General features: G+C 47.5%; 7 protein-coding genes across 7 annotated transcripts; 3 read left to right on the top strand and 4 right to left on the bottom strand.

Annotated features, from left to right (window-relative positions):
* Positions 1–217: 217 nt before the first annotated feature.
* On the top strand, positions 218–903 carry LOC131287706 (peroxisomal multifunctional enzyme type 2-like). Its single transcript, XM_058316783.1, has one exon. It carries the CDS (start codon positions 218–220, stop codon positions 551–553), a length of 336 nt encoding a protein of 111 aa, XP_058172766.1. The 3' UTR covers positions 554–903.
* Positions 904–3,745: 2,842 nt separating this feature from the next.
* On the bottom strand, positions 3,746–8,879 carry LOC131289678 ((E3-independent) E2 ubiquitin-conjugating enzyme). Its single transcript, XM_058318976.1, has 5 exons — positions 8,229–8,879; positions 7,802–8,055; positions 4,650–7,504; positions 4,280–4,504; positions 3,746–4,209 (listed from the first exon to the last, which is right to left on the bottom strand). The coding sequence occupies exons 1-5, from the start codon at positions 8,691–8,693 to the stop codon at positions 3,971–3,973; spliced, it is 4,038 nt and encodes a 1,345-aa protein (XP_058174959.1). The 5' UTR covers positions 8,694–8,879; the 3' UTR covers positions 3,746–3,970.
* Positions 8,880–9,504: 625 nt separating this feature from the next.
* LOC131289024 (eukaryotic initiation factor 4A-III) lies at positions 9,505–11,070 on the bottom strand. Its single transcript, XM_058318217.1, has 2 exons — positions 10,809–11,070; positions 9,505–10,715 (listed from the first exon to the last, which is right to left on the bottom strand). The coding sequence occupies exons 1-2, from the start codon at positions 10,942–10,944 to the stop codon at positions 9,649–9,651; spliced, it is 1,203 nt and encodes a 400-aa protein (XP_058174200.1). The 5' UTR covers positions 10,945–11,070; the 3' UTR covers positions 9,505–9,648.
* Positions 11,071–11,412: 342 nt separating this feature from the next.
* LOC131287002 (transmembrane protein 192) lies at positions 11,413–13,785 on the top strand. Its single transcript, XM_058316016.1, has 5 exons — positions 11,413–11,865; positions 11,951–12,069; positions 12,505–12,637; positions 12,707–12,986; positions 13,060–13,785. Exons 1-5 carry the CDS (start codon positions 11,830–11,832, stop codon positions 13,284–13,286), a joined length of 795 nt encoding a protein of 264 aa, XP_058171999.1. The 5' UTR covers positions 11,413–11,829; the 3' UTR covers positions 13,287–13,785.
* A 203-nt stretch (positions 13,786–13,988) lies between these two features.
* Positions 13,989–15,334, bottom strand: LOC131287869 (uncharacterized). The gene is made up of 4 exons (XM_058316955.1): positions 15,120–15,334; positions 14,786–14,921; positions 14,420–14,696; positions 13,989–14,344 (listed from the first exon to the last, which is right to left on the bottom strand). The coding sequence occupies exons 1-4, from the start codon at positions 15,299–15,301 to the stop codon at positions 14,052–14,054; spliced, it is 888 nt and encodes a 295-aa protein (XP_058172938.1). The 5' UTR covers positions 15,302–15,334; the 3' UTR covers positions 13,989–14,051.
* Positions 15,335–15,557: 223 nt separating this feature from the next.
* LOC131287617 (uncharacterized) lies at positions 15,558–16,478 on the top strand. The gene is made up of 2 exons (XM_058316681.1): positions 15,558–15,692; positions 15,772–16,478. Exons 1-2 carry the CDS (start codon positions 15,577–15,579, stop codon positions 16,409–16,411), a joined length of 756 nt encoding a protein of 251 aa, XP_058172664.1. The 5' UTR covers positions 15,558–15,576; the 3' UTR covers positions 16,412–16,478.
* A 567-nt stretch (positions 16,479–17,045) lies between these two features.
* On the bottom strand, positions 17,046–19,601 carry LOC131288591 (uncharacterized). Its single transcript, XM_058317739.1, has 3 exons — positions 17,937–19,601; positions 17,622–17,866; positions 17,046–17,565 (listed from the first exon to the last, which is right to left on the bottom strand). The coding sequence occupies exons 1-3, from the start codon at positions 19,599–19,601 to the stop codon at positions 17,046–17,048; spliced, it is 2,430 nt and encodes an 809-aa protein (XP_058173722.1).
* Positions 19,602–22,906: the final 3,305 nt, after the last annotated feature.

The following is a 22,906-nucleotide window of genomic DNA, read 5'->3' as shown; positions in this document are numbered from 1 at the left end:
TGTGGTTTCTACCGTGTCCATACCGAACCTAGTTGTGCCGTAATCCTGCTGAGAGTGCCGGTACAGTGCCGCTTTCAGTTTGTGCCTGTGAAAAGCGTGATTGTGATAATTATATGCGAATTGTGTATGTGCTGGGATTGATTTATTATCCCTTCTCTCTATCCTTCCCCTTCGTGTGCCATCTGGCCAGCAGCTTTACCGTCACCCTTGCACCACAATGACCCTCAAGTCCGACGCCGTCTTTGAGCGCATCGCCAAGCGCCTGGAGACGATCGACCCGAACAACCGCCAGGTGCAGCAGATCTACAAGTTCCGCATCCAGCAGAACGGCACCGTCGTCAAGTCGTGGGTGCTGGACCTGAAGGCGGTCAAGCTGACCGAGTCGGACGGCCCGGCGGAGGCGACCCTCACCATGGAGGATGACATCATGTTCGCCCTCGGTACCGGCGCCATGCCGGCGAAGGAAGCCCTCGCCCAGGACAAGCTGGACGTGGAGGGACAGGTCGAGCTGATCTTCCTGCTGGAGCCCTTCATTGCCTCGCTGAAGAACTAAAGCGTTTCCGAAGCGCGCACCATCACTCTTCCCTGACCCGCTGCCCCCCCCCCCCCCTTGCCTTCCAACACCACCATCACCGCCCGTTTGTGGGCTTGGTTAATTTATTTTGCAACATCAACAACAACAACGACGCACGATCCCCCGGTCGGTTATCCTCCAACACTGTTGGTAATATTATCGTTATTGGCTCTGTTTGGCATCGAAACGGGACGGGACCGGATGTTGATGCGGGGTCGCGTCGTCTACACCATTGGTGCACTACTCTTACAACCGCATGCAGCGCACCACGCAGCGCGGCCAGCAGCAACATTTGCATGCTCGTCCATCGCTGCGTACCGGCCGGCCCAAGGCGAACATCATACCACACCAACATCGGCCCACGGAACGTACACAAATTGAACACATTAAATGATGCTTGAAAACAGAATTCTTCCCTGCGTTCTTGTGTGTTATCTTTTCCACAGTTCTTTCTGTTCCCCCCCCCCCCCCCCCCCACCCCTGTGTTGCCGCAGCTCTCGATGCGCCACTTCCGGTTAGTTAACATCGACAGGGCGACAGTCTGTCTAATTTGCCACCGCGGTGCATAATTCACACTAACAAATAGTATCCCGCCTCGTCTCGAGTGCTTCTGCTCACCCGCCGACGTATCGCAGTCTTTTTCACTAATTCGTGGCATAATTCAATCATCCGCAAAGGAGAAAGGGTCAATTGATCGTAAAGGAGGAAATCTTAGGTTGAACTGGATAAACGCCCCACGTGGGATTGGCGGACTCGTGGGAATTGCACTCACATTGAATCGGAGTTCCTCGGTAGATTTTCTCAATATAATAGTCGCAGCACATTGTGGTACCAAAACCCCGCAATACTTTATCGGTATCGATTTTGATTTATTTTGTAACGCTCTGGCTTCGCTAGGTAATCCTGCGCGATCCTGCGGCATCTCGCATTGCAGTAGTTTAGTGTATTGAGATTCTACGGTACGGTAAAACTTGTTCACTCAGCTCAGCGCACAAACGCCATTTTAAGCAGCTTGCCTTTATCTTCCTTTCACACTGATCTGTTCCTTCATATTACAATACCTAGCCAAAAAAATGAGAAACGAAGAGAAATCACGCACAAACTAACCAGAAAACTGGTGCACAGATGAGAAGGGGCAGGGAAATGAATCCATTTTTCACGGTCACTTGTTTTGGGGTGGATGTGGGCAACGCTTCTATACCAATCCTACGAATCGTACCGTGTTTCCTATAAAACGTTTCCACCACGGTAAAATAACGGTCGTTTTCCAGTGTTCTCTGTACATTCGGGGACATAAACCGAGATAGGAAATCCATTGTGCATTTCAGATAATATTGCTAGGCCGGGAAAAATAATTCGCTTTAGCTACTTTAAACATCTCACGCTTTATGTAACAGTTGGTGGTGAATGATAAGGTACACAGTACGCACGTAAGTGGCAAAACCTGAGATATCGATAAGAAAAACGTAACGTAAATCCTGTTCGTTTCGGTTGTAGTGGAACACCAGACATCCAAACTTGCTAAAGATTGGTTCGTTTGCTTCCATCATCGTTTGACGCTCTGCTCGGCTGCAGTCTTATTTCTAATCAGCATTGCTCTTCTAACGCTTTCCGTAAGTCGAATTCATAATCTCCAGCATCCACACGGCACAGCATTCGAGCCCGCTCTAAAATTCTGCCATTCAAATTCCGGCGTAATCCAACCATTTCGTATACCGCGAGCAACTCCCAACTCTAACGACCACTGGGGTGACCAGCGTCTAGCTAACGACTATTCCGTCTAAAAAGGGCTCGGATTTGTGGTATTATAAGTATTCTCACATTTTTACTTTTTTTAATTTTTTTTTTTGCCAAAAGCTGTGCGAATTTTGTCGGATAGGATGGATGCACGGTTGGAGCATTGTTGTTCATACCTTGCGTTCTTCTCTTAAATTCACTAACCTAACGGAGCTAGTGAACTAAACGAACGAACGAACGAACTTTCATGAGCAGAAGTCCTAGCGATTAGTTTTTCCCTCCACTATTATACTACGTTGTTGTTGTGGTTTAAGAACTTTTTTAAAGCAAATGCATTTGCAGGCATCCCCACCAGTCTCGGGGGCTTTCAGTTGCGTTGTTGCGTTTATCTCTAGCGTACGTTTCTAAAACAGTTTTCCGCCATCAGTTCGTGCGCGAACCATTAGTATCTTCATATGTGTGTTTGGGCGACCGCGAGTGCGATGCAAGAAGTGTTAGTATTATATGTTCTAAATTATTGTTCTTTGCTAGTATTACTCGTTTGGTAAGAGAATTTGGTTTTGATTTCGTTTACTCATTTGGTAGTTTCTTTTCGAAGCTCCTTCCTTCGATTTCACACAAATGCCAACAACGCATTTGGGCGTTACGCTCAACGTTTTCGCTCCGCGACCTTTCCACGGAATGGAGCGAACTCGGCGAATATTTTTCGGCTCTTGGTAAATGTAGTAAGTTTTCATTAATTGATTTAATTGTAGGCACAGCTTTTATACGAGATTTCGTGTTTAAACATTCTTCTAATCATTCCCTTCCCGTTGGATCCTACGCAAGGACAACGGATGGGTAACGCGGACAACTAAGGTATTGCGATGCAGCTCCCATTAGCATTAGGATTAGGAACAGTGGAACGTTCACTCTGCATAAATATTGAATGTGCTTTTTCGTGTGCCCTTTGAAGAGACATCTTCTTCCAGACATCGATAACAAAAACGCTCACATAACATAAACGGACAAAGCATTGCGAGTAATATGACAACTTACACGATAATCATGGTGCGTAAATAATACAGATTGAGAAGTAAATAATACTCAACACCGAAGCTTACTAAACTTTAAAAAAAAGCTTGAATAAATAACATTTCTACTTAGCTAAACGTATGCAAAAAGCATGATGATATGTATAAGTAAAGGAACTAAACGTTTATTGAAAGTGTTTCAATCGTTGCTGCGGAAGATTTACAAATCAACAAACAGGCAACCAAATTGAAAACGGATGAACGCTCCTGTTGTGGTTCGTTTTTGGAAACAAGCGCAAGCGAACAAAAGAACGCCTTCACGACACACATTCTGGCGCAAAACTTCACTCGCGAATGTTTGTTATACAACGGATATGTTCCGCATATCATCGAAAGTTGTCCATCGCTGCACAAAGAGTAAAACTTGTTCAGTGCAGACCAAATAAAAATATTATATTGGAGCAACATACAGCTCAAACAGCCCTCGTTGGAGCAACATGTATTCCGTTCAGAGAACGCTAGAGAAAAGAGGCGAAAACATGAAAATACGCACACCAGCTAGTGACATCACCAACCTGGCGGCGAGTAAAATCGGAAATTGGTGATGAGTTGCGACGTAGCAACAACAGGTAGCATAACACGGTTGTTATTTGCTGGCCGGTGTCGAAGGGCCCTGCTGTAGCAGTTGCTTTTGGAACGCATCCAACAGCCCGGTTAGGGTAAGGCAAAAGCCACGACTTGCCGGTATGAGCAGAAACTCCGGAGGAGGAACATTATCCACAGCACTGCCATCTATCACCGGTCTTGGCCGGTTTCCATCGTTGGACTCCGCCAAGGTGCATGTTGCGTTGGACTGGGGCTGAGAAATGGATGCAACAGCTTCGGCTAAAATGAAAGGCAGGATGAAAAAACTGGTAATACCCAAGCTGCGCGATGAATTTTCCTGCCACTTTACCTTGCTGTTGCTCCGCAAGCGAGGCACGTCGGTTAACATCACACGACAGTTCCATCCATGCCCGGAGACGCTGGTACATCTGCTGACCGCGTGTGCGGAAGTGGGCTAATATTTGCTCGCGGAATACCTCCGGTGGATTTGAGATTAACTTGGTCATCGACTGGACCAGCTTTAGGAGCACCATTTCGTTGTACATACGTGAATTCTCCTTGCCCTGTTGCGAACCTGGAAAAATGGGACACGTGTGAGTGATGTGGAACAAAACTTATAAGCGTAGCTTATTGAAGATTTTAGACAATAATGGCATTTTCTTTTTTCAAAATCATAAAAAGTAAAATATTTCTAGTAACAACATTTCTGCGTCCCTTACCTCTTAATTTCTCATAGCCGGCTTCGTTGAAATACGGTTCGGCCACCAAAATAAGTCCTTGTATGGAAACAATGACCTGCAACAACGTGCTCGTGGGGCCCCACACTTCCGTGCCACGACCCGACCACGTGCCCAGCAGCGACACGCACACCTTACCGTCCTCGTACAAGTTCGGGTTCAACCGATCCGTGCAGTAGCTGATGTAGTGGCATAAGGGGGCTGCCCTTGGATAGTCCTGCCCGAGCTGTATGTCGAACAGGAAGAGGCCATCTTCGTAGGGCGTTTTTTTGGGTCCCTCTATCATCACGCTCAGTAGATCTAGTCGATCCTCGAACGTGCGTACCCATACGCCCGGTGGCAGCCCGGTCCGTAACAACCAGTGCTCCCGTTGGACCGCCTTGTAGAAGCTTTGTGCGTTATTCGTTTGATACAGCGTAAGATGGTACTTGTGCGAGGTCGGTGCAGACTCGATAATTTGAAAGCACTCTGGGGCGATACCTAGCGGCTCGACCGTCGGGGAGCTGGTAGCCATAGGATCCGGACCGCCATCAACCGGGGCGACATCAGGCGTTCCGGCCGGTGACGGTGCCCACGAAGGCGGCAGCGAGGCTAGCGTTGGCGTATGCAACTCCTCGTCGGATACGTTCAATCCCTTGAACGGATCCTCGAGTCCGTATCGCTCATTGATCTCTTCCAGCACCTTTATCAGCTGACCCTTGATGAGCGAACAAAGCCGCGCCGAAACGCACTCCTTCTCGCCCTCCTCCTCCGGGTCCTGCTGTTTGTCCACCTCGGAGTCACCGGTGGCGAGGTCGAACACGGAGCTGGTATTGTTCAGATCGACCTCCGCATCATCGTTCATCTTCATGCAAACGGTATTGGCCCGGTCCAGCTCTAAGCTGGCGATCCCCACGTTGTAGTTCGCCTTGCTCGTTTCGTTGTCCTCCTCGGGCAAGGCTTTTTCGGAGCTTGTAGGAGAGCTGACGGAGGGTGTTTTTAATGGCCCGAACAGCGCCGTCATATGTACCATATATTCCAATTTCGGTCCGTCAGCCGTTGGCGTGGGAAGCTTAGAATTGGACGGCGTGCTTGTGTTGGTAGTGTCGTTAAACAACCGGTTCTTCTGATCTTGCACCCGTTCGGCCGTAGTTTGACTGTTTGATTTGCGCACCCGCTCGACCAGCCCCATGAAGTGTCGCTCGTGGAAGAAGCTCGTGTTCAGTAGGCGGTCCAGCAAACGGCACTTTTTGTACACCATCATGAGCTTCTTCATCGTTTCTTGACTCTGCAGGTGCGGGTTAATGTTGAACAGCTCCTCCAGTCGCGCGATGGCCACCCGAGCCCGCTCGAGATTGGCAGTCAGCTGCGGTTTGAGAACCACCCCGGTTTGAGATGCTGCTTCGTCGGCGTCACCGTAATGGCACGATTCAGCCTCCGTTTCCCACGAATCGCCATCGCCGTCCGAATCTACCACGCTGCCCCAGAAATTGTTTTCCGAGTCGTATGTACCGACCTCAAAAATATCCTGCGGCCAGCACATACTCACAAAGCCGTCCACCCACCACACCTTCACCTGACCGTTCGGGTAGTTATCGAGCACCTGGCCCGCCGTCGAGTTACCCTCCGCACCAACAAAATTCGCCACCCGGATGACGATCGTACCGGGGCGATACTGGAAGTCGGGATGATCCTTCAGATCGTACACGCTCACCTCCGACTCGCCATTGTACGTCGGTTCTGGCTGGGCAGTGCTAGTGTACGTCGTGAACCACTTCACCCGCGCCGTCCGCCCGTGGTGATCTACGTTCTGTATAACACCGTAGTCCCGGCAGGATACACGGGCCACGTTGCCCGTCAGTACAAAGTCACCCGGGAAGAACTCATGATCGTCCAGATGATGGATGGGACGCAGCTCAGTGGAAGGAATGTTTTGCTCGATCGTCCCATCCTGCCACACGACCGTGGCCGTACTATAGACGACCAGTGCCTCCGTCACCACCTCATCACCGGCGGACGGAAACCGATCGGTGCCACCAGCCAGATGTCGTCGGCTTAGCTTACGGACGCGCTTTGCCAGTAGCGGGGACTTGCGGGGACTTTTGGACGTTCTCGATGTAGCCGAACAGGACGAAGCAGCACCGTCGGATAGCTCCCCCTCTTCGTCCGTTTCCCATCCATCATCACTGCTTTCCTTTGCGAGACCGGCATGAGCTTTTCGTTCGGCCAATTTACCCGCTGTCCGTACAGACAGTTTTCCTCCCGAATCCTTTGCCGCCAATCCTTTCCCTCTGGTCCGTTTCCCTTCTTCCGGCGGTGCCGGTTTCACCGACCTGGTGTGCTTTACCAGCAGCATCTCTCGATACTGGTTGGCCATTTGCTTCTTCCAGGCACTCTTCGTGCAGATCACGTCTGCTTCTTCCAGCTTAAGGTAGTTCTTATCGTTGATCTGCAGCATACACGACTCAAACATATTCAGCTTCTTGAGCCGTTTCAAGTCCTCGCCCATGACAAACTCGGGCGGTTGCGGGATGCCACCAGCTACGCCCTCGATCAGCTTCTGCTCGAGATCCTCGCTCGAAACCTTGCACTGCCAGTGTACGGTGACGCCCTGCAGCTCCACCGACTGCACGGTGAACTTGCGCTCCTGCATGTAGTTCTTACGGCTCAGCTTCATCTCGTTGGACGTCGTCAACCACTTGCCATTGACGTTCAACTCGCTCAGCAAACCGGTAAGTTGCTGGCCGGGATAGAACAGTGTCTCGGAGAAGAATCCTCGCCGAAAACGCATACTGTGATCGCGAAACATTCCAAGATCACTCGCTGGACACACCTCCACCAGAGAACCACACGATGATCTGAAAGAGGCAAAGGTAGCATTATAGAAATAGTCACTATCCAATACGAATGCATAGGCGATGCGATCACATGTCATTAATAGCAAACTATTCGCGCCGGAGTATTCCAATTTTAGAGACAAAACCTCGCCTCGCTGCTCCGAGTGGCGAGTGAGTCATTTGAACGATATGCAAAGTGTAATATTTGAAATATTTCGATCGTAAACTTTAACGCTATGGTGGCACCACACGAGCATTCCACGAGCGCATTCTCAAACCAACCGGCAACATCTTCCTACGTACTTAAACTTAACTTACCTTAGGACTAGTTTTTCATTTATCTGCTTGGTGCTGCCAACCCAGGAGTCCAAACACACCGCACTGTCCTTCGGCATGGAAAGCAGTGGCCGCAGTCGTTCGGAGGATACGTTGCGGACGACGTACTTTGTGCCAACGATTCTTAGATCCGCCCGAACGAATATCTCATGGCAGTAGCCGCGCTGAGTGTCCCGTCCCGGGACCAACCGACGCACAACGTCACCCGGCATCAGTGTCCTGTCAGCCAGGCCGACCTAGGAAAAAATAGAGAGCGAAGGCAGGGTGGAAGTGCATGCTTGAAAGAAGGTTTGCCACCTACGAACTGCTGACTAACGAACTTGATTTTCGATTTTTTACTTTCGAAAGTAACTAAAATTACATAATGCCTTTGGGTTGCCACACGGAGGGCAACGGAAAGGATACACACCTTTCGTTGTTTGATAATCTCCTCCCGACCGTCCGGATGCCAGCAGGCACGAATTTCGCCGCGCTTCGGTGCCTCCTCGTCCGGCGTTTCCTCGTCGCTGTCGTCGTAGTTGTCCAGCACCAGGCCGAACTTGACGTGACCATTTTTGGGGGTGAGGCAAACAATTTCATCCTCGTAAAAGTATTGATTTTCCTGCTCCTCGTCGTCGGCTCCACTGTCGTCGTCGTCGTTGTTCCTCCTTTGCCTGTCGCCAGTTTCCACGCGATCCATTGGCAGTGGCCTCGCCGACTGGCCACCCGGTGACGGTCCGTGCTGGTGAAAGAGCTGCTGCGACGATGGTCGCAATCGGAGGGGCATGTTGTCGCTGGTCGAAACCGTCAGTGAACCACCATTTGCAACCTTCTGCTCACCGCTGGGACGACTTTTGATAATGGCTACTCGTTCAGCACTTTTCACTTTCTCCATCGCTACGTGCACCACGTATCAACAAGGAGGGGTGGATACGCTGCGGGTGCTGCTATTGTTGTTGCTACTGTTGCGGCTGCTGACCCACCACCGATGGAAATTGCCGATTAACTGTAGCGAGGAAAACCATTCCCCGTGGGTGCTACACGAGCGAGACAAAGCAAAACAGTGTGCAACGAACAAAAGTAGTAAACTAGGCACACTTCGACGTTTCTTTCCGTGGAAAACTCTTTTTCAACAATCTTCGCACAGGAAAAACGATTTGGGGACGCAGGGACGTTTCGCTAGCGATGCGATTCCAAGGACGTTTTCGTGACAATTTTGACTTTCAAACAAAATGGCACACCACTTTCTCACTCCCGATTTGTTTCTAAGCTACAGCGATACTGACTGACCATGCCTACTACAAACCAACAGCTGCTGCTGACTGCGCTGTACTATTAAACGTCAAACGCTGTCGAACGATAGAAAATGGAAGGAATAAGGACACTGTTTTCAGCTATCCTTTTTCCTAAACGACGGTTTTCGGGTCCTGTAGTTTTTCCATTTATTTCCAATGAAATTTTGGAACCATTTCGAAAAGCATTTAATCAAATGGCGATACTTTATCGGCTAAAACTTGCATGACATTACTTCATCCATTGCGTTTTTTGAAAATGACCCTTCCCGTGCAATGTAAAAATACAGTTAGCCCAATGAACTTTTCACCAACTACCACAGAAATAATAAGGATTTTTTTAAAAGTTATTTACTTTCATTCACTTCTGTTCTGGCCGATTGGTTTTGAAAAGCTAGTTATTTAGGATTGGATGTTTTTTCGTTTATTTCAAGTCGTTTAGTAAAGTTTCGTACATAGAGAATGTATGATTACATGCTTAAAGTTTACTAAGTGCCGGTGACGATAGTGCGAACGAATAGCACTAAATGGGTATCTGTTTGCTTTTCGCAAATATGCTTAAATAAGATCAGCTACGTTCATGGGCATTTCATCGATCTGCGTCGAGTAGTACTGTTCAATGTCGCGGAGAATTCTGATATCGTCGGATTTGACAAAATTGATGGCCACACCCTTTCGGCCGAAACGACCCGAACGGCCGATGCGATGAATGTACAGCTCACGGTTGTTCGGCAGGTCGTAGTTAATTACCAGCGACACCTGCTGCACATCGATACCGCGCGCCCAAACATCGGTCGTAATCAGCACACGGCTTTGGCCGGAGCGAAACTCCTTCATAATCTCGTCACGTTCCTTCTGCGGCATATCGCCGTGCATTGAGCTGACGGTAAAGTTTGCTTCACGCATTTTCTCCGTCAACCAGTCCACCTTGCGCTTAGTGTTGCAGAAAATGACCGCCTGGGTGATAGTCAGCGTATCGTACAGGTCGCAAAGGGTATCGAACTTCCACTCCTCGCGTTCTACAGCTACGAAGAACTGCTTGATGCCTTCCAGCGTCAGTTCATCACGCTTGACCAGGATGCGGATCGGATCGGTCATGAATTTGGAGGTCATTTCGAGAATTTCATGCGGTAGGGTGGCGGAGATGAGCACCACCTGCGTGGCAGGCGGCAGATACCGGTAGACATCGTAAATCTGTTCCTTGAAGCCTTTGTTGAGCATCTCGTCGGCTTCGTCTAGCACCAGCATCTTAATGGAACGAGTTCGTAGGACGCGCCGTTTGATCATGTCGAATACACGACCCGGAGTACCGCTGACGACGTGCTGCCCATAGTCGAGCTTTCTGATGTCTTCGCCCAAATTTGTACCTCCAATACAGGCATGACACTGTACGTTCATGAAATCTCCCAATGCCAGAATAACTTTTTGAATCTGAACGGCCAACTCGCGTGTCGGGGACAGGCAGAGGACCTGTGTTTCTCGCAGCGTCGTGTCCATCGATTGCAGAATGGAAATCGAAAAGGTTGCCGTCTTACCCGTACCGGACTGTGCCTGAGCAATAACATCACGACCCTTTACGATCGGCTGAATACTTCTTTGCTGAATGGCGGATGGTTTCTCGAACCCTAAAACAACACGAAGTGTCCATTATTGCTCGAGTGCACGTTAGCGAAGAGAAATCGGTCACTTTCTAGCGTGCACCATGCGACGATACTTACCGTACGCGTAAATACCCCGCAGAAGCTCTTCCCGGAGCCCCATTGAGTTGAACGTCGGCAGCACTTCCACATCCTCGCTCGTCTCGAACTCCACGTTCGAGAGATCCTCGTTTGCCGGTACCCTTCTTCCCGACATGATGATTCTTTAGAAACGAATTTTAGAGATTCGCGATACGTGTTTTTCAGTAATTCCAACAGCAAACTTTTACTTTTTCCCCACTCTGGAAAAGATGCGTGTTTTCGCGATGGCGACTGCGTTGTTTGACAGTTGACCGGTGTTTGACAGTTGCCATTGTTGGTGAGAAATGTCGGTGTGATGCTGCTGTCAACGCTTCTCACACTTTTTCACACAATCAATTTACAAATGAAAACTGCCTACAAAAGAAAGCCAAATAACGACAAGATTCAATATTTATTAGTCGAGTTATGTGGGAATTGTAATTATACATCTAAAGAACAAGCAACAGATTTTACGTCGATCAACGATCACATCATCGTACTCACTGCTGATTAGTCATTCTCACTAGGGCAACTGACAGATGCATTTCACCCGAATTCTTTTGTTTTCAAAACGTTTTACAAACCATAGAAACGAAGAATAGAATCCGAAAGGCAGCATAACTTTTTCCTTTATTTTTATTTCCACGGAGGAACAAGTCGCGGGTCCACTAGAGCATACCCGCGGCACCATAACAACGCTTTCGGCTTAGCGTTCTTTTTTTCTCCACGATTTCTTATCAGCTGTGTTTTGTTACGAAAGCGAATGAACTGAATGTGTTAGTACTTTGTTTTTTTAATCGTGACTCGTCAGCGCTTCAAAACAATCATTTTCTTTCTGTTCGTCATTCCTTTCCGCGGTTTGTGTGTAAGCTGCGACCCTTGTTACGCCTAGAAAAGGTTTTTTTGTTGAACCCTTTCACGAATCGAGCACCACGACCAAGAGAAGAACCCGCGAATGTGTAGTATGCGCGTTCTTGTCTAAAAAACGCATCGGTTTAGATTCGGCTCTGGGCAGCAAGCTATGGTCAGTTTGCTACGGAACTTCACATCGAACTCGGTAAGGCTTCACCGGACTTGTTACGATAAGTATTCTATTGCAGTTCGTGTTATTTCATTACTTCCCTCCTATGTGTCCTTCGTAGGGTGGACGTTTCTTTGACGAATCATCGAGAATGGACGACAGCAGGACGATGCTCGATCCCATTCTGGCGACGGAGGACGACGACGGCTTTCGGCCGCTCCGCACCGTGCCAGCATTCAGGTAGGATGTTGCAATTCGTGCAGTTCGCAAATGAAATCCTCCTACCGCGGGGTGTGTTATCAGAGACCATTTTATTTTGGCATCAACATGGAATTTTATTGAAGACATTGATAGCGGTTCGATCACAAAACGTTAATCCAAGAGGGTAGCGCGACCCCAAAAGTAAGCGACAGTGTGTTGCGTTGGAAGAAATCAGAGTGATGATAAGACGGAATCAAAATATCCGAATACACCAACGTTGCGCTTTGCCTACTGTCCTTATCAAAAAACCGATGTTTTACGTTCCCCGGTGATTCAAAGTGATTTTTGCAATAACAGAACAAGCTAAATAGTGACGGTTTCGATCGATGCAATGTGCAAATATGTTTTGCTTTCGGAACTTTCCTCTACTTTCGTCGGGTAAGTTTCACTAATAATCGCTTGATTTTTCAACAGCTTCCATCTCTTCGTATCCAGTTGTATCTCCCTAACTGGAATTATCCTTGCGGCAACCTGGGAGGATAGTCGACGATGTGAAGCGTACTTTATAATGTTATACTTGCGGGCAGCATTTTGGATAGTTACTTACGTAAGTTAGTAGTCTTTTCTGATAGCATTTTCCATACTGATCAATTTGTGATTCTTGTTGGCACTGCAGTTGTTCGATCACCTGGTGCGCAAACATCATGAAAAACTGCGCCTTAACGGATACCACGATTTCCACCGCACCGTAGAAGGTCACAAAACCGTACCGCTGCAAATAGTTTCGCTGTGGAACACGTTCCTGCTTGCGATTCAAACGCTGATTCAGCACTACTACGGTGACGCGTTTGGAGAGAAATGCGTCGTAGTTGGACTACTATCGCCCATCGTATACATTTCTGCTTTCTCCGGGCTGGAAACGATCGTACTAGCTATAGTCAACGGATCCTACATTGGTAAGAGATTTAATTTAAAAGTAATGTTGATGCAACATCGATGGACAATGTTTAATTTTCTTCTACTCTGCAGCAAAAGTGAGACGGTTCAATCGCACCGCTTCGCCTCCGGATGCACTACAGGACAACCGCGGTTTTAGTGGCGGGTCGCTTGGGTTGACCCAGCGTGGTCTCAGCACGGCCGAACTTCTAGAGAAACAGGCCGACCTGATTAAGTATTTGAAGGATCACAATCTTAAACTGAACCAAAAAATCATGCAGATGAACGCGCAAGTGCGAACGATCACGTATCCCGGATAGGTCCATCATTAATCTTCATCGATTTTGTATTTAACGTGTTAGCGGGAAGGATAATCCCAATCAGAGAGACAAACGCGGAATCCAAAAATGGGAAACAACAGAAGAGTGTATAGAGTAGAACTTAAAAAGCGGTCAAGGCCGCATAGGGATCACAGGGTAGCTTGTCCTATTTGTCGGTATTCTTTTTCCCTCCAGATTCCAGTTACAGTTATTCGATTGCCATTGGACTGATACATATTACAGCAATGTAATGTAAAGCACTTACTAATAGCTCAGCAGAATGTAGTAGTTTTTCCTCTCTCTTGGTAACTTTTCTGGTCTATCGATCCAACCCCCGAGCCAACCATTTCTATCATTTGTTAGAAGAGCATACGACGTTGCTCCACGTGAGTGCTAGGAAAAAACATTGCATACTTTCCAAATTGCATCAAAATAAAAGATTCATATGATTCCTATTGGAAAACAAGTGATAAATTAGAGTTGTTTAATAAATAATAATGGAAAAATAAATTAAAAAGATGTGTTTTTGATTATTTTTTAAGCGTCATGTCGACACTTATGTTCTGTAAGTATAAACTATGCTGATTAGTTGTGCAATATTATTAAAGATCACCAGTGAAATTCAAACACTGATAGACGATGATTTAAGATATTTATTATCAAAACATGCATGCGAAACTAACAAAAATGAATTGTTTATTTAAATTACACTCCAAATTGTGTACTTGTACACAGTATCCCCAGTATGGAACCGTATTTCATGTTTCAGAAACCTCCGATGAGGGACTGCTCGGCTAGCGAGTAGTTCAGCGATTGGTTCGGGGCCAGCTCGACCATGTTGCGCGCCTCCCGTATCCTCGCCCGAAGCTGTTCCTTCTCCTCCCTCAGCTTGCTTATCATGGCCGATTGCAGCTGAATGAACTCCTTCGGATCCGTCACGCTTTTGAAGCTGTCGTTCACGCTATACTCCTCGTTGGGGCAGACCTGCAGGCTCAAGTCATTGGTACTCTGCTGGGCGTCGGGCGATGGACGGGTTAGGTTGAATACACGAACTTGCACTATAAAGATCGACATTCGTTTTGTTTGTAACCTTCGATGCGTTCATTGCGTCCATGGGTCTGCCATGTACTTACCGATGTAGGATAGCTGTACCGGTACAATTACGATGCTCTCGAGCAGCGTGATCGACGTGACGAACACTACCGATGAGAATCCCTCCACAAAGCACCGCTGAATGAACTGGCCACCGTAATAGTGGCCGAGAGCCGTGTGAACCAGCAGAAGTACCGTATTCGATAGCGTCACCAGCTGCAGGCTGGACTTTTTGTGCCGATGCATCTTCCGGGCAAACGTATGGTGCCCGCAACGGTTAAGACCTTGATGGCGGCTTTTGCTGTACAGATGGATTAACTAGATAAATGGGCAAAAAGGATGACATGGAATTGCAATTATGTGCTACTCGATCAGGTAGCAATCGAACTTGAGGTCCGTTGGCTTACGTAGACTATCCCCCAGTAGACGCCCCGTAGATACAGCAGCATGTAGTAGTAAAGACAGACCGTGCTGGTGTCACACTGCTGCAAGGTGTAGATCACCGATACGACCGTTAATGCGAGGGTCACGAACAACTGAATACTGTAAAGTAGTAAAAACAGACCATGCACAATCCTCCTTAATCCCATACCAATTGCGTCAAAGGAAATCCTTTTACTGGATCTACCATTATAGGTTGCCTGCACTTTTTTTTTGAAAATCTTATCGCCATTTTTGATAACAACCATGACAATCGAAGGATGTAATCCAAATAAAAAAGATGTAAAAAAATTTCCCTACCAGGCACTGGGAACGGTTTGTAGTTTATCAAACCGGATGGAATCATCCGGCTCGGTGTTACTGGTCGAGTGGAACAGCGATTGATTGGCCCCGGTCAAACGGCCGGTGGTGGTCGATGAGCCGATGGCAAACGATTTAAACAGAAAGGACGATAAACCACGCGGTAGAAAGGAGGTCGACATCGTTGGCAAAGATTTCTAACACGGACAAAGGCAGTTACACGACTGACCATGGGGGTTTATTATACCCAGCTTAGAATGTGCGGACATTCTGCTTCCCCACCCCCACGCACCTCTCACTCACTTTTTATCACACATATTCTCTTTCGTTTTACTTAGTGCGTAAATAATTCCATAGAACAGGATAACTCGCGCTCTCTCTGTCCCGATCGATGATCGATGATTTGATCATACGCGTTTTCATTATCAGTGATCCGGCACAGGTCAGTGGCTGCAGTATGTCAAAACATTCCGAGTCAACGTCTCAAACCAACGCCTCTAAGCTCCTTCCCTTACCCGAAATGGGCGAGGATCGAACACGTTTTCGTCCTGTGTTTGTCATTTTGCTGATAAGGTTAGTTTGACGAAAAAATAGAACACTTCTTTTTGCACGAGATGAATCTTTCGGTAAACCTTATTGCAACCCTCCCCAGTGCCCATCTTTTGTTTGCGATCCTGATCGTTACGGTTGGCATTACCGTGTCATCGCTTGGGGGTCAATCGCACGATGGCGATCCGGCTGCCGCTACGTACTTTATCATCGTTTATCTGCGCGTTGTCTACTGGCTGCTGACGTATGTGATCCACGAACGAAACAAGCGGGAGTTTGGGAGGCTGGCCGAACCGGACTTCGACCGATACCGGGCACTGACGGTGTACCGTAAGACCCCGCTGCAGATCGCCAGCTTGTGGAATGTGATTCTGCTCGCGGTACAGAATCAAGTGCGCTATCTATTCCCACACGAGACCGATCACGACGGTATGGCATCGGGTGGCGGTGCACTGAATCCGGCCATCACACCCCAAGTGTTCGTCATCGTGGTGTGCGCTCTGGAGCTGCTAGTGTTACTGTGTTTCTACGTGCCGCTTGTACGAGCCCTGATCGATATCCGTCAAGCGGAGGGCCACGGCAAGGAGACCGATATACGCTATCGGCGCATGACGGAGACGGAACTGCAGGAGCAGCCGGTCGAGTGGCAGCTGGACCGGCAGGCCGTGCTGATCAAACGACTGCGTACGGAACGTGACCGGTTGCAGCGGGTAGCCAAATCGTTCGGTGTCGATCGATGTTGATCTTATCATGGCTCGTGCGCTTTGTAGTTTTCCATCGTTTTTACGCTAAGCTGGCCGTAGATCGAACTTCGCTCTAGGGTTGCATTAGGAAGAAGTAACCCTGACCAATGCGGCGTATCCGGAAACTGGTATCGTTCAACATCGATCTTCTCCGCAATTGCTTCAATACGTCAACGATTCGTATGGTTCAATACAGATAAAATTTAACACTTTTTTTGTCAAATTACTTTGATTTTAGCTGTATTTCTGGTTCGTGTTTGGTCGTTTCAACAAATAAATTGGCTAATGTTTTGTGAACGCATCAAACTAAAGAAGAGCATTTCAATCACACATCCGGAAGAAGGTTGGCTTCTCATCACGCAACAATCCGGTAGGGTTTTCCTAACAAAGATTGCGACATCTAAAAGCTCCAAAAGTATAAACCTCTCTAATAAAATTCTCTAGTATTATTGCTCAGTATGAGTTTTCAATGTATTTATCTTTGAAAGAGAAAATAAATCATATTCTTTAATTGCACTTCATCATCTCCAGTCAACGGAACATAGGATACGATCTCCACTTGCCCCGTTCTGATTGTGCTTTTTTTTAAGTTTTCTCCAACGGCGGATCTCCAACGATCAGATTACTACGGGTGCTAAACATCCGACAAACTTAGCAGTTCACTGTCACACACTTTGTAGCTTTGCTTTCCGGTGGAATCGAAGGAGTAAGTACTAAGTTTGCTCCCATTACCGGCGTTGCGTCTTTTCTCAGCTGATCGCTGGTGTCTTTGCTCGTGCCGTCCCGGACGGCCACGGTGATGACTGCTGGTGCTGGTGTTGGTATAAGACGTCACCGGTGAGTCACACTTTTTACTAGGTCCCGCTGGTGGACCACTAATGGGTGCGGCCGTTGGTAGTTTCTGGGAAATAGATTTCGTGAATTTTTCCGGCTTCCGGAAAAGGGCTTGCTCGGACTCGCGGTTAAGGCTCGAGCAGCGATGGGCAACGTGCCCTAACCGGGGACCCCACTGGGGTGGACCTTCTAGAAGCAACGGGGCTGCCTTGACCCGCTGCCTCATCAGTTCCATGTTGATCGCGTGTTCCTCCTGTCGAAGCCGCTGCTCAGCTCTTCTCGTCGCTAGCCGAAGGTTGAGTTCTTCCTCGTGGGTGTGACTGTATAGAAAGGAAACATTAAAAACGCGCCTAGATAGCTTCGATCGATAACTTACTCTAGGTTAAGGTTCTGGAAGGCCTGCGACTTCTTAACACCCCACCGGAACCGGGGTGCTTTCTTCTTTTCCGCCGCCGTCTCATCGAGTTCTAGGTCTCGTAACTTCTTCCGGCACCATTCGGTGCGCAGTGTAGCCGCCAGGTTGGGCCGATTGACGGGGTATATCGGGGCCGGTGTGTCACCCGAGCCACGGTTGGGATCGGTACTGTTACTGCAGCTGGAGTTACTTGTTGGATAAAGTATCTACATGGACGATAGGCGAAGATAATTTAAACTACAAACAATAAACTCACATTAGGACGAATTTTCTTACCCTCGAAGGATCGGTGACCGATGCAAAGTAATCCGCACACTTCTCTTCGACACTTTTTCGACGTTTGAACGATTTCCGCGTCTTTCGCTTCCGCTTCGATTTCTTCCCGCCACCGGCCGATCCTGGCCGATCCTTGGTCGTCTCGTCCGTCGTGACCGAATGGCGCGAAAGACAGTTCTTCCTTTCGCTTCGCTCCCGGCGAGCCATCGATGGTGGGAGAGTGGCTTGCCGTAGCATCTCTTCAGCCCGGAGGCGTTTGTTGAGAAATCGAAAGTATTCCTCCTCCCAGGCCTTCGTTTGAAAGGAGCTACTGAACAGCTTCTTGGGGCAGGGTTTCGCCTTGAAGGGCCGTACCTTCGCTGGCCCATCGAGCCCTAGCTCCAGCCCGGTCCCGAGTAGGGCCGGCGAGGATAGACTCCTACTGAGACAGCGGCTATTACCCCGATTAAGGCGCTCGGAAAAGTGGAATGGTTTGATCTGCGACTGCAGCTCGATCTCGGAGTTCAGCTTCGCCAGCCGGTTGCGATACTCCTGGTCGGCCATGATTGTGTCGAAAAGCGGTATACGGGATGTAATCGGAACCGGGTGGGCCCGAAACTGGGTCGCGGGTTTGGCCGTTGAGGAGGAGGCAGGCTCCGGTAGAGCCTCTCGTGACGGGAAGGCACTTTTGCTCGTCAGCAACAATTCCTGAAGAGTCCGTTGTTCTTCCTCGCGTTGGGTCATCTTGTACGGTTGTGGGATGGTGACATTCGCGAGATTGCGGATAGGGCTGGCCGATTTGCAGCGCAGATTGCGCTTCACGTACCGATCGTACCGTTCGACAAAATCGGCATTGATCGGTGTGGCGCACGTCGGAGTAACATTCTTCGAAGTTGTCCCACTGTCGTCCGGTTCGGAAGCAAAGGGAGTCCCCGAGCGATACTTGCGTCCTCCTCCGTCGCCCCCTGTACCGTTTAAGTTGTCCTCTTTGGTGCTCTCGATTCGCACCGACTTGGCGGAACCTTTCCGTGCGAGGGTTGGATTACGGGAAAAATCGTTCGTCGTGTCCACAACCGTCGGTGGCGATTTACTCCACGAGTGGAGGGAAGAATCTCCATCCTCGTCGTTCGGTCGAACGTTTTCTCTGGCGGGATCACCGGTACCTACACTATCACTCACGCCACCATAGCTATGTTTTGTCAGCCCTTGAACTTCACTTCTTCCGGTGCAGCCGTCATTCACTTCCGGTTGCATCGCACGGTCACCTTTACCGTTGACGTCAGCTTCCCCAACGCAGCACATCGACTTCAGCTCCCGTTGTTTCTTCTTCAACGTGTTTAGCCGACAGTAGAACTCGTCCCGGGGTAGATGCAACAACTCGTTGTAGTCCGGAATGCTGTCGTAAAACTGCACCATCGTCTGGAAGCTATCCGCTTCCTTACGCAGCTGGTGCGTCATCGAGCAGCACTTGGAGCGACGGTAGTGGCCGTTCCGTGCCAGGGGGCACTTGGATGCAGCCTTCTTGCGCGTCATCGTACTCATCGCGTCCTGAGTGCGCGGGTCCTGCAATCCACGGTCTAAACTACACTGTGGCACCAAAAACGAAGGATTGGGCCGTTTGCTCGACGGACTGAGCGGTTTCTTGATGCACGAGTTCACAAACACCGACCGACCGTGGCCAGACATAGCGTGCGGGCGTGAGAGGGGCACCTGTGTTCGGGTTGTCTTGGCGCGTTTCGCGGTTTGTTGTGCTACCTAGGCCTGGAAAAATCTAGATCAACCCAATCCGACCAATGGTTCTACGGCCGATAGGTGCCAGCTACACCCGCAGTTCCCTTAGCCACGAAGCACTTCGGGTGGCATCGTTTACTTTTAGTGTTTTGAGGTTATCCTTGTTTTGGGGTAAGAAGACACTTGCGCCCACCCGGTGACCTGAAAATAAATTTCTCTCCTGGTTCCAGGTGCCTATCCCGGTAGGGGAAAGAGTATCTCGTGATTTTGCGAGGATTTTTTAATTTTTGTTTTTAGAAACCGTACAAAATCTCTCTCTCCGCGCTTCGGGATGCGACGGTGACTTCTAACCGACTGACAGAGGAATTTTCACACCACCCCCCACGAGGACGGATGAAAAACCACCCGTTTTGTTTGTTTGTTGTGTTTCCCTAGTGCGCCATGGTAACCGGATCTACGTCCAGCGTCGGGTGTTTTGGGTGTATTAAAAGCCCAATCGACGGTTCGATTCGTTTCGCAATGGAATCTACTTCCCCACGGGGAACGTCCGGAAGGAGAGCCTCCGGAAATCGAAGCTACTTGGCTTCGTCACTCGGCTATTAGTATGTTGCCGCCTTCGAAACGAATCCGATCCTTTGTTAGGATGAAATGAACCTCTTGAAAGTGCCTTTGTTCGTGCCAGCGTGCATCTGGAATTTCTCACCATGATAAAGGTAAAGCTATGCTATTTAACGGCTCAAGCGATTATTGCCTTTGATTTGAAATCCCCCTGATGCTCGCTGAGGACTATTATTAGCAATACAAAAAAAAATCTTTGCACTTGCTAGAGGCTATAAATCAACAAGTTATAATGGTTTGTTAATGAAAGTATGAACGTTAAAATAGTACTTTGAAAAGATGTCTATGACAACGACAATATACTATGTTTCCCAAAGTAAATATAATAGAATGAACTTTTTTTAATTTTTGAACGTTTTCTTTTTGTAACGAATTACGTTTACTGCAAACACGTGTTTGCAATGCCGTTAGAGAATTCTCAGTATTATAGCAACTTAGTAAGCAGAACAAAGAAGAGAATAGTAGTGCATGTGCAAATGCTCATGAAATCAGTTATTCTGCATGCTGACGCTGGATAATATTATTTGTTTAATTTGCTAAAACCATTTTCTTATTCAGCCACACGTGTTCACGCAACCATGCTGAAGAAAATAATCGAAGTTCTACTTTATTTTCATACCTATGATAGCCACAATTCTCGAGCTTGCAATCTGCTATTTTACAATTTTTCGTAATTACTACCATGGTTATTGATACACTTAAATCTGCGATAAAATGTAACTTTCTATTTTGTATTCCATACATTATGTTCGAAAACTCATTATGTTCGAAATAGCAATAACGGTAATAACCGATTGAACAAAACCGCCAAATCCATTGAACCCCCCGCGGGAAACGGGACTCACCTCCCCTTAATTTCCACCCGTTTCACACTACTTCCACCATTATTTTAACCCCTTGTTCTACAAACTGCTATACCACCCGTCCCCATGCGTCATGCACTCCCCTTGCTTCGCCTTTCCCGTCCACGATTCAACGCAGCGAGCGGCTACGCTCACGATCTTCTCCTCCATTCCGAATTCTACCTCCTGCTTCAAACAAAGTGGTTGAAGCTAAAGGTATATCGAAAGTCTAATTTTTGACATTTGTATCGTTGTCAACGTTGTGTAACCATGCAAATATGTTGTCAATTCAATTGTTCGACCGAAAACAATGAGTAATTATGATAAAAAATACATCCAAAATATTTGTTGCAAAGATTTAGACTATCAGTTTGGTTAATAGTAGCAAAGAATCTGCTTGGCACGAATGGTTTTGACATTTCTGTTTTCTTTCACATTTAACACATAACCTTGAGTTCAACAATCTTGGTATAAGCTATCGAGACGTCATTGCTTTGTTGTGATGTTGACAATGTGAAAAAGAATGGTGTGCCGAAAAATGTGCAAAAAGTGTGTTTATTTGTGATGTGTGATGAGAAATCTATCATGAAACCAATGTTGGTAAGTAAGATTCCCTATACAGGTAAGTGTTATCCATAATTATTTCAGAATAGCAACGAAATACCTCCAGCAATACCCGATGGTCCAGCATTCAGGGTAAGTGGAGTAGAATTGTAATTGTCCATTCAAAGGTTCTAATGGAATGTGATTGCTTGTCTGTTCTTTTCTTTCCAGAAGGTATGTAATTAGCAAGTGTTTAATGAACAAACAAGAAAATAAAGTTATTAAAATGTAAGGAAACATTGCGTGTTGTATTGATGTACGGCATGATGACTGGGTGGGTACAGACGAATGGTTGGGGAAGGGAGAAGGAGAGAGGAGAGAGCGGTGTGAAAAGGGGAATCACTCAGTTCAGGGGAGGGTCGCTCAAAATCGCTCACGTTTTGACTGAATAAACTACTCTTTTTCAGTCATTTATTCAGTCACTTATTCAGTCATTTCTGTCCCGCAGGGCCGGTAATCGGGCAACTTGTGCAAACGAAAGTAATTCGAATCTTTTGATATCCCTAAGGAGAGAACTACTAGAAAAACTTGAAAAGATTAAGTATATACTTTACAAATCATTCGTTTGAGGCCCTAAAAAGATATTTGCAAATTGTAATTTTTTAAACCAAAATTGCAAATCAAGGTTTCTTTACCTTTTTACCGTAAAGTGCCATCCTTTTCGCACACAGATTTTTACCACAAAATCAAGAAACGGTGGTAAAATTTACCCTCCACAAAGTTACGTGTCTTGAAAAGACCAATCATTTGAGAGGTTGTTTGTACAAATCGACAGTGGGACTAGAAAGTTATGCGAGAACTGGCTATTTTAAACACTGCCCCATTTTGTTGCAAGTACCTTGGTCAATGTTGGAAACGAAACTAAACTCAACCTGATCCCGCGTAATCAGTTGTGTTCGAGCGACGAGACGGTACAGACGTGTTTCTGCTGCGCAGCGTAGAAATTACGATTTTTTCGAAGCGGTGTCTTGTTTTGAATGTGTTTGGATGTATGTGGGGGGGTAGAGTGTGCATTTAGATAAGCGAGTCCTATTATCGCACTTGTGATTAATTGTAGTTTGCTGCGATCGCGTTTATTTGTATGTCTACAATCAAAATATAGAAGATACTGCGAGTACACAAAGTAAACAGGTAGCAACAAAAAAATAGAAAGAAGCGAAGAAAGATAGATCGCGAGTTCAGTTAAACCCGCCAAAC

The sequence above is a fragment of the Anopheles ziemanni genome, chromosome 3, assembly GCF_943734765.1.
Source record: "Anopheles ziemanni chromosome 3, idAnoZiCoDA_A2_x.2, whole genome shotgun sequence".
Classification (NCBI taxonomy): domain Eukaryota; kingdom Metazoa; phylum Arthropoda; class Insecta; order Diptera; family Culicidae; genus Anopheles; species Anopheles ziemanni.
Note: the sequence above shows the minus strand (reverse complement) of the source record. Positions and strands in the feature narration are given on the sequence as shown.